Here is a 15,025-nt window from a genome sequence, read left to right as displayed (position 1 = left end):
TTCACATTTTCTGCTAAGTGGAGATAATCCTTTTCCTGCCTATCTTACCAACTTGTGAGAATCAAAGCTATAAAAACACAAGCAAGTTAAAGCGTTCATTACTATTTGAGGGCAGCTTATTCGAAGCCAGCAACACGGTTTAGGATGAAGGTGAAGAACAGATACGAACAATATGATACTTTGTTGACATGGGGAAAAGTTTAGAGTATATTTCATGTGGTTTTTTAAAAAGCAGGCTAAAGAACAAAGTGATGAGTCTACAGGTTTTAGAGTAAAAAGCATCCCTCCGTCAATCCTTCCAGCCATCCAGGACACAGACCAAAATGTTAACGTAATAAAGGTACTGGGGTGGTGGAATTACAGAGGGTTTTGTTGTTTCTTTTTCTTGGTGCTTGGGAACAAGTTATTTGTTTCTGCATAAACGGATCAGTTGTCAGATCTTGGATCAAATCCTAGTCAGTTACTTAAGCTCTAAATCTATTCCTCATTGTAGAGCAGACTTCATAGAACTGTTGGATTAAATGAGATCATGCTTGTAAAGCACTTATACAGTATTTGGCTAATAATAAGCACTTAATATATGCTACTATTCATCCCTTTGACAACACTGAGTGCCTTCTCTGTACTGGGACCTGGAAATTCAGGGGTGGGCAAATCCGATGTGGCTTCAGCTCTCATAGAGCTTACAGTCTAGATGGGAATATAGACAATACAGATACGCAAAGAAATAAACATGTAATCGTAGATTGGGATATTCACGTATTTTATTTCCTGTGGAAGAAATGAACAGATTGCTCTGAGAGAGTAACAGGAGGAGAAAGGGTGAATCTGCTTTACTTGGAGGCGATCCAGAGGCTCACCTCACCTTCTCCGAGGAGGTAGCATTTAACCTGAGATCTGGAAGAAAAGAAAACATTGCGTGTTGTTTTTAAATGAAGATCTTTTTAAAAATGAAACTTGCTATCAAGCGCAAAAGAACCCCTCTCTTGCCAGCTTCCTCCTTGATAGACACAGAGATCAAATATTCCTGATTGTAAGGGACCTTCATTATTAGGAAAGGAGGCTTTAATCTTTCCTTCTTTGCCAAAGCCCAGACCATGCAGAATATTGTCTGACTCTGCTCCAGAAAAACACCTTGGTCCACGGACAACTTTTAAAAATGATCAAATGCATGTGCCTGACATGGCTGGCTGCTTCTGCCTGGGTGGGTCCCTCCTGCGTTCTCCTGCTGCATAGAACCATAGGCATAAAAAGGATCCCGAATTTCACTGAATTTGCACATTAAAAACAGAGAGAGAGAGACAGACAGACAGAGAGAGAGAGAGAGAGACTCCCTTGTCCTTTAGTCAGACCATATCGCTTGGGTATCTTTTCATTGTGACCTAGTCTCGGTTCGTTGTGACCTAGTCTCTGGTGTCTTGATGGAGGCTGGGCAGGAATCTCCCCTGTGCCATTGGCCTCATGTTATCAAACTTGATTAAGCAGTGAGAAGTATGGGGTGGACCTTTACCTCTTCTCCAGCATCTTGCTCTGTCCCTGACCTCTTTTCACCTCCATTTCTTCCCTGGGCTCTTCCTTTCCCTCCTCCAAAGAAGCAGTGTCTTTCTTTCTGGTCCCACTCAACTTAGATGTCATCTCCTCGGAAAGTCTCCCTGGCCCTTCTCGCGTTCCTCACCTCTGTACTCAATGGCAGCACTTGTCACGTGGCACCATGCCATGGCCTGTGTGTGCACCTGTCTCCTCTGCTAGACCATAAGCTCAACGATGGCAAGGACAGGGTCTGTCTTATGTGTCATCATATTTTTGGTGCCCAGCACACCGATGGACAGAAGATGCCCATTTAGATAACCTAAATATTAGCCTTTGTCATCATCCCCAAATCCACACTAGGGCAGCCATTTGGGAGATCTTAGAGTTTTTAACTAAGATGAAGTACATGAAACAGCGCCAGGCAGATTTCGGCAATTTGGCTACATCTTCCCGTTCCCTTTATTTCCATTTTCCCCCTTTCCTCCACTGTAATAGCTCCCTCATTTAAAATAGCTTTTGTAGTTTTTGTCCTTATTATACACAAAAATAATACTACTTGACTATTATTTAAATTTTCAAAAACACAATAAGCATAAAAGATAGAAAAATCAAACAATCTGTAACTCTGCCAATCTGTAGAAGCACGTGTATAATATGCCTGCAGGTAGTACGTACACATTCACGTCTGTAACTTATAGAATGGGAACATATCGTACACACTGTCATTAATTATATGTAACTGTTATTTAATATTCTTCTACATCTTATTTTAATTTTTAAAAGCATTTTGCATGGCAATACATAAAATAGATGGATCATTATTTATTTAACTCTTTTCCCTGTTGGCCGAGAGTTGATTTAAAAATTTTTTTTTCCCTCTAACAATTCTTTGATGAACATCCTATATCTTGATGGGATAAACCCAGGGCTATAGATAGAGCAGGAGTCCAGGAAAAGCTCCTGGAGGAAGTGTCTGGAGGCAGAGAAGGACGCGTAGACAATGATGGGGAACAGGGTGGGAGGCAAGTGTTCCCGGCAGAAGAGACAGCCTGTGCTAAGGCTCGGAGGTGAGAGTGCATGAGGGTTCTAGGAGCTGGGAGGATGTCAGGACAGCTGGTGGGTGTGTTGTGGTGGAAGGAGCTGGGCTGCGGGACCGTGGGCAGCGAAGAGGCTGTTGACCAGGTGACCAGGGCCGAGTCCTAAACAGCCTGTAAGCCATGCTGAGGAGTGTGGCTTCGGGCAGTGGGACGCCATCGCAGACTAGAGCAGGGAAGTGACATATCCAGGTTGGCGTCTCTGAAAGCTCCCTGTGGTTGCTGTGACCGAGCCAACTCCACATTAGACAGCTAGACTTGGAGGTGTTATTAGCACAATGAAAGAGAAATTAGAAAGAAGAGAAGAAAAAGGAAAGAAGAGCTCATATGTAACGGCTCACAGATAAGCTTTTCAAACGGTCTTGTCTCTTAAATTCGGGGGCACAAGGAAACAAGTCAGAATCCTCACTCCCCTCTCCAACCCGGGAAGAGGTTCCCTGTGATTTTAAATAACCTAGTTGGCTTTGGCCCCCATTCCTGTTCCAGGAGCCCCAGTGATGACAAGGGGGTTGGATTTTCTTCTCGCCACTGAGTGAGGGTGAAGCATCCACCCAAGACAGCCAGAGAAGCAGGTGTGGTCCACGCTGCGTTTGCAATTAGATCCCAGCCGCTGAGCTGCCCCTCCTCCAAGGACACAGCGGGCGCAGAGCTGATCAGGGCCGTGCCTCCCAAGGGCTGACGTCTCCATTTAGGGAGCGCTCCTGAAGCTAATGGGCAGTGACAGCTCCATTTGAAAAACACGGAAACACTTAGGGAGGCTGTGATCTGCCAGCCTCGTAAGCTGCTTATTAGCAAGGAAATCACGCTCCCGCTGTATTGTGCCCCCTTGGTTAACCCCTGTTCCTGCATCTCCTCTCTGCTATCTCACTTAAAGATTTCATTGTTCTCCAGGCAGTGGGGGGAGTGATGGGAGAGGAGGCTGCGGAGCTTCCAGAAGCTGTTTCTCTGTCTCTCATCACAGCCTCTGGGGAGGCCCCAGCAGAGCAACAGCCTTCTGTTGTGGATAGGAAATGGATGGTTTTTAAAGAAAAATGGCCCCTGAAGACTCTCTGTGTCTCAGCTAACAGGCTTCCTGCACTGGCTGGCTGAGGTCCCAACACCCAGAAACACCCGCCGGGCTGCCTCGTAACACGCCTTCCCACTCCTCCATCCCTGCCACAAATACCTCTTTGTTTTTTCCAGCTCCATCCCTTCTGCTCCACCCTCTTTTCCACAGCCCCATCCACCATCTCTCTCCTCTGGATGATCGCCACCATCTTCTACCCTCCCCGCCGCCTCTGCCATCCGTCTAGCGCTGCTTCCTTTTCAGTCCCCACACCGCAGCAAGGGGACTCCCTCCTTGACCCTTGACTCCTCCACTGGACTCTCCAATTTATCATGAATGAAACCAAGTGCTCCATGTCTTCCAACAAACATGCTTTACCCCTCGTGTCCCCCACTCACCAAGTAACTCAGACCACAAGCCCTCTCATACCCCATGTCCGATCCATCAGCAAATCATGTCAACTCTAAATTCAAAGTAGACCCCCCACAAACAAATGCATCTTCCCATCTCCCCCAGTCATCTTCCTCCAGGCCACCATCATCTCTTGCCTGGATTATGCGACAGCCTCCTGACTGGTCTCACTTTTTCCACCTTTTCCCCTCGTCCACCCGTCGGTCTATTTTGGACACAGCCCCAATGATGCTGCTTAAATATAAGTCAGAATTGTCCCCAGGGCACAAAAGAGGAAACTGAGACTTGAAGGGACTTGGCTGGAGTTGCACAACTAGCGGTCAGTGATGGCAGAATTCGAACCCATGTCTGCAGATGCGTGGGCTTCCTTCTCTCCCAATAGGAAGGGGGCAGGAGCTGAGGCTCTCTGAGAACTCGGTCTCCTGAGCACATATCCAATACCTCTGCTTCCCTTGATCGTAAGCTTGAAAGAGGAGCTTGTACTGCTTGGCTTTGCAGCTTATCTTCCCTCTTCCAAGGACTGAAGTTCGGCGGCAGCCCTGCATTTTCTCATCAGTCTCCTCCCAATTACCAAATGCCATGGCCCATTTTCAGTAACTTTCTTGCTTGACCTCTTGGAGATATTTCAGCTGTAACAGTGCCCTCTCCTTGGATTCCTCTCCATCCTCAGCTTGTCTGCTGCAGCTCTCTCCTGATTCTCTTCTTACCGCTTTAAGTGTTAGGGGCAATATTCCCTTTGGCAAATGACAATCAGATACCTACCTCACAGGGTGGTTATGTGAATTAAAAAGCTAATGTATGCCACACACTTAGCAAATGTCAGTTGTCTAGAAAGTGCTCAGTGGTTTTAATTACTATTGTTATTATCTTTTTTTCTACCCTCCATAGTCTGTCCTTTAAAAAAACTTTTTCAAGACCTCTGTCCTGAGCTCCAGAACCCATACTTCTGACTCCCCCAGATCATCTCCGAGAATCTCAGTGGCCCCTCAAAGTCATCATGTCCAAAACGGAAATAGTCATCTTTCTGAATTCTCCCGCATTCTTTGTCCTGGTGATTGATATAAGCATATTCTCTGTCATTCAAACCAGAGACCTCATGATCCCCATCCTTGGCTTCTCCCCCCTGCCCCCCACCCCTACCCCACTCCATGCGGTCAGTCACCAGCTAACGACCATTCTTGCAACATGGCACCAGGAGATTGGCTCTGACATCAGACAGAAGTGGCTCACGTGGCAGCTCTCCTGTTCATTAGCAGCGGGACCCTGAACAAATTACATCACCTCCTTGGCCTCAGTCTCCTTATCTGTACAATAGGGATGACAGTAATACCCACTTCATAGGATCACTGGGAGGATGAAATAAGATACTACAAGGAAAGAGCATTCCAGGGTGCCCGGAACATAGCAAATGCATAATAAATATTAACTGTCATAATTATTATTATTACTACTGCTGCTACTATGCCATTGGGCTGTGGTTGCCTCCTGTGGTTGCTGAAACACTTAGAGATTTCATGTAAACGGGTTTGCTGGTGAAGAACAAAGAAGGCCAGATTTACTGACTCATCGCTTCTCGTTAGATGAGAACTGGCGTGTGCACGTCTGTGCACTCATGCATGAGTGTACGCATGTACATACACACATATATGTTATCACTCTGCCTCAGACCAGGACCTTTCACAGAGAAGGACAGCAGGATGAGTGAGAAATGACGATGGTTTTCCCTCTAGAGCCGGATTGTCTCACCAAAGCACTGGGTTGGGTTTCATCCCACACCCTTTGTTCCCACCTGGAGGGAAAATGGCTGAGTTTACCTCCTGGCACCTTGTAATTAAGGGTCGGTGACTTATCACGCCTGGTGGTTGCCCAGCCATTGCAGGCACCAAATCCAGGTCTTGATCTCTTTCTCCATTGACTGGAGTTTGTAACAAACTCCTGTATCTGTGGAGCTAGAAAACATCTCCAGAGATGACTGAGAGCCAGAGGACAGTGCTTTGAGGGACCTGCTGCTTAGTATTGGGATCTCCAAGGTGATGTATAAATGTGTCATTACTTTGCATCTTGTGCCCAAGAAATATCTCAGTCACCTTAATCACATCTCCTTCAAAATGAGCTTGGCTGACTCCTTGGGGTGGAGTTGGGAGAACATGCCACATGCCACCAGCCCCACCATCCCATGCCTTTGCCATCCAGCTCCTGACTGCCCAGAAGGATACCAGAGGCAGCTCACGAGCTACAGGAACTGAAGGTTGGGAGCCCAGCGTCATGTGCCAATTAACGGTCGTGAAAATTTTGCATTTTATGTTGCTCTCATTTCTGATCATCAAAACAACCTCTCTGAGGTAGTGAAAGGGAAGGGTTTGGAGAAAACCTCACCCAGTTTTATTTCGTTCTGTTTTGTTTTGGTTGTTTTTTTTTTTTCCACCCACCACAAATTCTTCTCTTCCCCTCTCATAGTGTGGGCGAAATGCTGAAAACTTCGACCGATTTTTCACCCGCCATCCACCAGTCCTAACACCTCCTGACCAGGAAGTCATCAGGAATATTGACCAATCAGAATTCGAAGGATTTTCCTTTGTTAACTCTGAATTTTTAAAACCTGAAGTCAAGAGCTAAGTAGATGTGTAGATTTCCGTCCTTCATTTCATTCAAGCTCAACGGCTATTGTGGTGACATTCTTTTTTTTTTAATTGCAAAGTTGCATCCATGTTTTATTTGCTGATGAAACTAGAGTGACCATGTTTCAGGACCCAAATGTCCTCAGGTAGTTTGGAGCATCTCTGTGAGATGGGATTATGCAGATGGCATGTTGAAAATGTGGCTGCATAATTAGCACATTATCAAAGTTCTTTTAGCACTTATTTTCCCCAGCACGTCAGCGAAGTAGATCCAGTGGGGACAGAACATGCCTGCTTTCTTTCCTTTTTTCCTGCGCTGCCATTTTCACACATTTTCCAATCCCAACCATCCAATCTAGATTTTTCCTGCCGAACGAGTGGATAATCGGATGCTAGCAGTATTCTTCCACTTCTGGACTTGGAGCTTGGCTTGTATCCATGTAGGTGGTTGCTTTGACTTAGAGGGAGTTTCCTCCATTCTGCCTGGTTTGGAGGCACTGGGAGCTTTGAAAAGAACATGCTGAAAATAAAATTTTATTTGTTATTTTTTTAAACGCGAAGTTCAGAAGATTATCTAAGCCCTTTTAAAATTCTAAGAGTGTGCCTTGAAACAGTTTCAATCTAAGGGCACCTCAAGGAGTCATAAGGCAACCAACTTGGGTGCTGCCTCAACGCTGTAAGCTCTGATTCCCTGTGTCCCCAATCACCTTCATCCCCAAACTACTTGAAAAGGACATTTGGACCCACTCCCTGAAAAGACATGGTCACTTTAGCAAGGTCCTGAAGGGCCATGGTTTTACATTACATTTCAAAGTTTATTTGCTTTGGGGTTTTATTTCCGTTGTTGTCCAAATGCAAAAAAAAAAAAAAAAAAAAATTACTCTTGTTACACATGCTTTGAAATACGTGTCCAAATGTTATTAACCACAATGACCTGCTTTGATTCACCAAGAAGACGGCTCTGGAGCCTGGCAGACCCGTGCCTGCGTGGATGGGGTTTGTCTAGGTTTGTTGCTGGCTTCGGAAAGCTAATTAAGTGCTCTGAGAAAGACCATTTCGTGAAAGCATAGACAGTTGTATTCTTCACTTTGATGTTGTTTTGCAAGATGTTTGTGGAAATGTTCGTACTTGGATGTCTGTTATGTGCCATTTTTCTTCTAGCATCGAGATACAATAAAAAAAAAAAAAAAAACCAAGAAAGAAGAAATACTATTTCAAGGAAAATGGCTCTCTTTGAAAAACATGGACCCAAACTACAAAATGGGGCCTCCTGAGGCTTCACGACAGAAAAAAACTAAACCCAGAACTTAACCTTGGCCCCAGTGTTTAGCCGGTCAGAGAGGCTGGGACTGTGGACCATTCAGGGACTCCTGGGGGCCTGTGATGGGGTGAGGTGAGCTGGCGAGGGGGGCCTCCAGCAATATCGGAGCTCAAGGCCCACATTCCCACCAGAGGCAAGTTTAGGGTCCAGCTAGGAGCCGGGCTGGGGCTCTTGATTTTCTTGTCAAAATTGCTACTCCTCCCAGCTCACACTCAACCTTTCTAGCAAGTAGGTTTATGAGCCCCCAGAAGCCCAAGGAAACCCCTTGGGTGGAAAAAATCCCATTTCCATCTGAGCAGATGAGGACAGCAGGTGGTCCCCCATCCCTGCCTCCTGTCCCCTGCTATCCTCAAGCAGCCCCAAAGACAACTCTTGTCACAAGTCCAGTGATTTCTGGAAGTGCCAGGGCTTCTAAGAGACCATCAAGGGAACTTGAAAAACTTGACAAATGTCCTTGAAGTGAGACTTCTCATCTTTAAAAAAACCATGATTTGATCTCCACTTCAGCAAAGCCCCCTGCGGCTCACTGCTTTCTGCCCGCTCTCATCTCCCTGCTGTGGGCTTTGGGACCAGCCCTGCTACCGCCGTGGTGGTAGCAATCTGGACGTCAGGGGAAGCATACGTGAAGTCCTGGCTGACAAGCTCAGGTGGCCAGAGAAGGAGGGAAATCGGGGCACAACCTCATTTTATTGTTGGGAAACCAGCATCTGGAGGGAGGAAGTGACTTGCCCAATGTCAGCCAGCTGGGATGCAAACCCAGTTTCCTGATTCTCGGTGTGGGCCTCTTTCTGCTCTGTGACTACCATCTCTGAGCTGTGCCCTCCAACAGACAAGTTATTTGAGGTCCTTCACCTGGCTGTTGGGTCACCAGTCCTTTCCTTGGATATGCTCTCAGGAAGATTAAAAATGATGGAGAAACATTGGCCCATCAATAAAAGATTACAGACAACTTTAGAGAACAATGTAGGATGGATGGATGGATCGATAGAACTAGATAGCTAGATAGAGATAAATAGAATATACCCTGTGTGTGTGTGTATGTATACACACACACACACACACACACACACACACACACACACACACTGCACTCTACATTTTCCAAATTGCTGCCATTATTTTACAAAAGTTTAATAGTTTGCAGAAATAGGTACTCGAGCCAAAGTCTCTGTTCCCCTAACACACCGAGCTGAGGGTTGGTCAGGGAAGCCTTCTGTGAAAGAGAGGGATCATTAGTCAGAATTCCTGCAGTTGCCTTTTCTATCAACATTTCAAGTGCAGAGGAGACTGAGAAACAGAGCTTTCGACATGTGTAATCCCAAGGGAATACTTTGCAAAGGTATCCAAGAAGGAAGATTTTGAATTTATTTTTGCGACCGTCCATGTATTCCACCCTCCATTCATTCACCCAACCTGCATTTATTGAGCACCGACTCTGTGCCAAGCTCTATTGTGGGTGCCAGGAGCGTGGTGGGGAACCATGAAGATGCAGTCCAAGAAGGCAGTCATTAAACAAGTAATTAAAAGCATGATGTAATCTAGAGATAACTAGTCTCCAGGTTAATCAGGGAAGGCTTCTTTTAAGAAAGAAGAAGTCATCAAAAGTCTGTGGGGCTCTGCTTTCTCTCTGGGGATCACATTTGAGGCTACAGGAGGAGATGCAGCAGTGCTCTCTTGACCCAGATTTGTGGGACAATCATATAGTGCAATGGTGGGGAAAGAGAGGCAGGAGGGTAACTGGGGTGAGTTTCCCTCCAGAAGACCAAAGGCACAGTCTCCATACTTGAACAGCTCACAGAATCACCAAGATTGGAGCAGAGACGCCTGTATGGAGAGAGGGAACTGGTTTCAGAGCTCGGTTCCGAGTCCTGAATCTCACCTTTGGGGTTCATCACTCAGATCCCTGCAGGCATTACCTTTTCTGGCCCTCAGGGAGACACTGCCCCTGGCTTAACACCACCTGGTTCTTCTAGATGAAACAGGCTGATATTTTCCAAAAGAACTTAAATCAGAGGAGAAGTTTTTAAAAAGAGACTAAAAAGATAATCCAAAGGAACCAAAACACAGTCCAGGTCAGCCATGGCTAGTTGTCTACCAGGATCTTAGAATCCCTCTTTTCATTTCTTGGACTTCTCACTAACCTGCTTCTCTTCTAAGAAAGCACAGGGCCATGGTCACAGTGACCTTCTTGGGGAATTAATAGGAAGCCAGTGGAATCAGTAACCCTCCTTGAAGGAGTGAAACTATTCTCATGTGGCTTCAGATACTATCAACCCAGAAAGGAATTGTCCCAACAGAGAGGCCCATTCTTTCCCAATTGCTAGGGTAGAATTCAGGGATATTTTCTATGAGGATCTGCCCATAATGGCCAGTCCTGTTTACACCCTGTGAACGATGGAAGCATGAGTCATCACCAGAACAACACATGGGGAAGGGCCTTCAATACTGGGGCTGGTGGGAAGGGAACCTCTTCTGGATGCCCACAGGCAGGGAAGGCCACGGCGGGGGGACCTGAAAGGAGACAGCTGCCTGCTTCTAGCCCTAGATATACCCAGGGCCCACACCCAGCCCTGGAGCTCTCAGATCTCGAAGGAACTTAACACAGTTCTGTCCATATTGGGGCTCACAATGGACAGGGGCCCATGTGAGAGACCCGTAGGATCAATGGGAACAAATTCCATTGTTTTGCTATAGAGTATGATCTCTAGCCCCGGGGGCAACTGTAAGTTGGAGAAAGCAAAGAGGCTCATCTTTCATAAAGTCTTCATTCATTGACTCATTCATTCAACAAATAATTGTGGAAGGCCTGCCATGTGCCAAGTCTTGGCACTGGAAATATACAGACAAGGACCTTGCCCTCCTGGAAAGAGGCAATAAATAATAACGACAGTTCCTGACAGCAGCAAGTGCAACGAAGACAATTAAAAAGATGCTAAAGTATGACTTGTGGGGTCCAGAGAGGGATGCACAGGCAATATTAAAGGAAAAGATGGTGTGGAATTCAAGCTTTTCTCTGAACACAGCAAATAACACATTCAGTGCCTGGGACAACACAAGACAGGCTGACAGCAGGCAGGACCAGACAAAGCAGAATAGGTGGGGCATGGTAAGAGACGGTCCACTGTCCAGAAAACAGCTCCACCGGCATCTTCAGCCCACTCCCCTCTGGCCACACTTACTGAAGTGCATTCTTCATGTCCCCCTCACCCCTCACCCCTACATATACACCAGAAGAGTAATTGGAGCACTTCTTAGGGACATTTTACCTGTCTCAGGGGAGCAACCAAAAAGAAGGCATTCTTGCGAGACGTATTTTGCAAAGGGAAATGAATCCAGTAATGAGAAATCCTTGTCAGTCAGTACCCTTTAGGGGTTAAACCTAAAGCATGGATGGCCATTGACCAAATTCTAGCAAATCAGTCAATCCTCACCGACCCTTCCCTCTTTACAATCTGACACCACTCTGGCTTCAGCCAGGTAACCTGCCCGGTACCTGTGAAACCCATACGTTATCCTTGGTTGTCCTGCAATAAACCAGCCATCAAGCTTTCCCCCCAGTCAGAGAGGCTGAGATGAAGCAGAATTAGGTGCGATGTGGTTGGGTAAAAATCACTACCCCACTGTGCAATCTTGGGCAAGTCACTTTACTTTCCTGTGCCTCAGTTTTCTCATATGTCAAAGCACCAGGGGCGAGGACTTCTACCTGCCCCTAGATGGGTGGTAAGGATGGGAAGATCATAGGCTGATAGGGACCCTGAAGAGGTGAGAGCATCACCCAGATGTGAGATCTTCTTACGAACCCACGCTCTGACATTCCCTGGTGAAACTTGCCCCAAACTGCAGTTAGTAAACTGGGATTGATGCCCACCCCCCCGCAAAAAAAGAAAATGCCAGACTAACTAGGAGAATAGAATGTCTTAAAGCTGCCCTTCCAGACGAGGAGTTTGTTGACTAGATACATTGCTGTAAACATCCTTGGAAGAAACTCTGGCTGTTGAAGACCCAAATTCTAGTCTGTGGGTGGATTTCAGAGCATCCCTTCAAAGCCTAGATCGCACCAGGGAATGTGGGGTAGATAGTGATCTGTTCCTTTCATTGAGCAGTGATCTGATGTCCCCATTTTGCCACTCTGCCTTCTGGGGAGCTGAGTGGTCATGTGGCTCCGCTCCTCTTTAAACAAAGAAACCTCCTAGCCACAGGGGGCGCTCTTGGATCATGTCCTCCTGGACTCTACTGCATGACTAATTCTGTGACATCATACCTGGTCAGAGGAAGTTTCCAACTCAATTTATCTCAAAGCCAAGGAAAACAACACACACACACACACACACACACACACACACACACACACACACACACACACACACCTCACTTTCTGGCAATCCTTAAAGAAAGTCAAGGTCTCATTTCCTTTCTTAGAAAATTTCCACCAAGTTTTCTCTCCTGAAGCCAACATACAATGTGAAAGCTAGGGGATAGTATTGCAATGCCGCTGCTAAACCCTGTCAGCACAGGGCTCCTCCTGACTCTGCCCATGAGACGTCATCAGCTTCCCAATAACTGGCACGTCTTGGTCACGTTTCCTTCTTCTTATGCTGTGTTAATGTGTTTGCTTTCCATTTGGCAGAGAGACAAGCGAGACGCCTCCAATTTCGACAAAGAGTTCACCAGACAGCCTGTGGAACTCACGCCTACTGATAAACTCTTCATCATGAACTTGGACCAAAATGAATTTGCTGGCTTCTCCTATACTAACCCAGAGTTTGTCATTAATGTGTAGGTGAATGCAAACTCCATTGTAAGCCTGGAGTATAAGACTTCAGGGCAAGTGTATGTATCTATTCTAGTCTTCCAGGATTCATGGTGCATATGCTGGCATTCCACACGTGGAGAGCTTGTCCTAGAGGGCTTTTCTTTGTATGTGTAGCTTGCTAGTTTGTTTTCTACATCTGAAAATGTTTAGTTTAGAGTAAGCGCTTTATCCAGTTGTAGAGGTACAATTTTCCAAACTGCCAGAAACTCATCAAATGAACAGACAATATCAGAACTACTATGTCTGATACCAAAATGCTTCAGCATTTGTAATTTTTAAAGTCAGAAGCTAATGTTCATGGTAAAAGTTTTTACAGTTATTCTATGATATCCCCCTTGAATGCTAAGCATGACTGGTATTTTTAAATTGTGAGTAAGCTTTGCAGTTACTGTGAACTATTGTCTCTTGGAGGAAATTTTTTGTTTAAGAATTGATATGATTAAACTGAGTTAATATATGCAAACTCTTGTTTACATGTCTGCTTTTTTTTTTTTTTTTCCGGTACGCGGGCCTCTCACCGTTGAGGCCTCTACCGCTGCGGAGCACAGGCTCCGGACGCTCAGGCTCAGCGACCACGGCTCACGGGCCCAGCCGCTCCGTGGCATGTGGGATCTTCCCGGACCGGGGCACGAACCCGTGTCCCCTGCATCGGCAGGCGGACTCTCAACCACTGTGCCACCAGGGAAGCCCTACATGTCTGCTTTTAAATAGAGTCTGGCGCAGAGGTTACAAACTGGAGAGCCATGGGCTGATGCGTAGATGAATTTCGTTTCACTTGCACAGAATTTCATTTAATTGAAATCACTGTCAACATTAAAAAATGGAAGTTTTATGTAAATTTCTAGACTTTCAGATTCACTTTTAAAAATATCAGAAGACTGGTAGCATTGGGCCTACATTTCCATGTGGAAATAATTCAACAGAACTGAAAAATGGCTATCTCCTTTAAAAGCAGTGCATCCTCCTATTATACCACAGTCTCCACCACCCCCTATTGTACTATGCTCTCATCCACTTCTCTGGATTCTCTAGCCATTTGAGATTGAGACCTCTGCCATTTGCAAGTCACAGGCTTAGTGACCTTCATATTTTCCTGTGCCCGTAATCAGGGTATCTGCTCAGTCATCCATTTGAGTGGTTTGTGTGCATTAAATCCTCAAGCACAAAGTACAGGACATAATTTCATTGCTGCCATGGCAAAAGTCAGCAAGGAGACTGGAGTCAGGACAGAAAGAACCCTTCCGTGAGCATGTCACTCATATTTGTAAAACTACTTACCTTTTACTATTTTCTCCTAACTTAGTATCTGCAACAGACAAAACAAAACAAACAGGGGTTTGCCCTTTTCTCAACAGCCATGCTTGTCCAAGGAGGTCAGAAGAGGAAGGGAAAATAAGGGAGATCACTGCTAAAAGCTGTTGGCATGATAAGGAGCCCCATTCTCTCTGAGATCAGAGTGTCACGTTACTGAATCACTGGGTATGAGCCTGACACCTTCTCTGAATGAAATTATGCTTCTCTTTTCTTTTTGAAAGATGTAGTAGTCCAATCGGTAACACATGGCTTTGTAGCTGCTAATGCCATAGGGTAGCAGAAAAGAGCAATTCTGTCACACCAAGTACATCATGACTCCACAGAATTTATTCATCTCCTCCCTCCTTGGAAGACCCCCAGGAAATGGGCATTGGGCAGATACAGTGAAGTCACTGGTCTTAGTGTACTCTGCAGAATTGTAGAAACTCTGCCGGTTAAAATTGGGTAAAGCCAACTTAAAAGAAGACTGTGTATTCAATGCATCACATTTAGAAAACAAAAACATGTGGATTTCTTTAGATGTGTGATGGCATGTTCCATTTAAGATGATATTAGAAAAAAGGTTGCTATTGTTACTTCTGATTCCTCCCTTTTTCATACCAACTCCACATATTTTCTCCCTCTGCTGGATATAAACCAGTTTCATTTCGTAAATATTGAGCACCGGCTCTGAGCCAGGCATAGTTCTGGGTGCTGGGCATATAGAGACCAACAAGGCAATCCAGGACTTTATACTTATAGGCACAAGAAGACTGCAGAAGTCCCAGACACTTATCTTCCTGGGATCATGTCCAGTGAGACAGAGTGGGAGCTCCTGTAAGAGCCCTGTAGTTTCCTCTGACTGGCTCAACCTGGTCCCATGTACATCCCTGAACCAAG

At 45.7% G+C, this 15,025-nt stretch overlaps 1 protein-coding gene across 2 annotated transcripts in view; it reads left to right on the top strand.

The window, feature by feature from the left end:
• Positions 1–13,295, top strand: part of PRKCB (protein kinase C beta) — a 311,495-nt gene extending 298,200 nt beyond the window's left edge. The window contains exon 17 of one of the 2 annotated variants that reach the window (XM_027126616.1): positions 12,647–13,295. In XM_027126616.1, coding sequence (XP_026982417.1) covers positions 12,647–12,799 — 153 coding nt within the window. In that variant the 3' untranslated portion in view covers positions 12,800–13,295. Of the gene's footprint in view, positions 1–6,537; positions 11,143–12,646 lie in introns of those variants that run through there. The other variant, XM_027126615.1, reaches the window with a different exon arrangement.
• The last annotated feature ends 1,730 nt before the right edge of the window (positions 13,296–15,025 follow it).

This window comes from Aethalodelphis obliquidens, unplaced genomic scaffold, assembly GCF_003676395.1.
Source record: "Aethalodelphis obliquidens isolate GAN/ISIS:26980383/991018 unplaced genomic scaffold, ASM367639v1 scaffold30, whole genome shotgun sequence".
NCBI classification, from domain to species: domain Eukaryota; kingdom Metazoa; phylum Chordata; class Mammalia; order Artiodactyla; family Delphinidae; genus Aethalodelphis; species Aethalodelphis obliquidens.
Note: the sequence above shows the minus strand (reverse complement) of the source record. Positions and strands in the feature narration are given on the sequence as shown.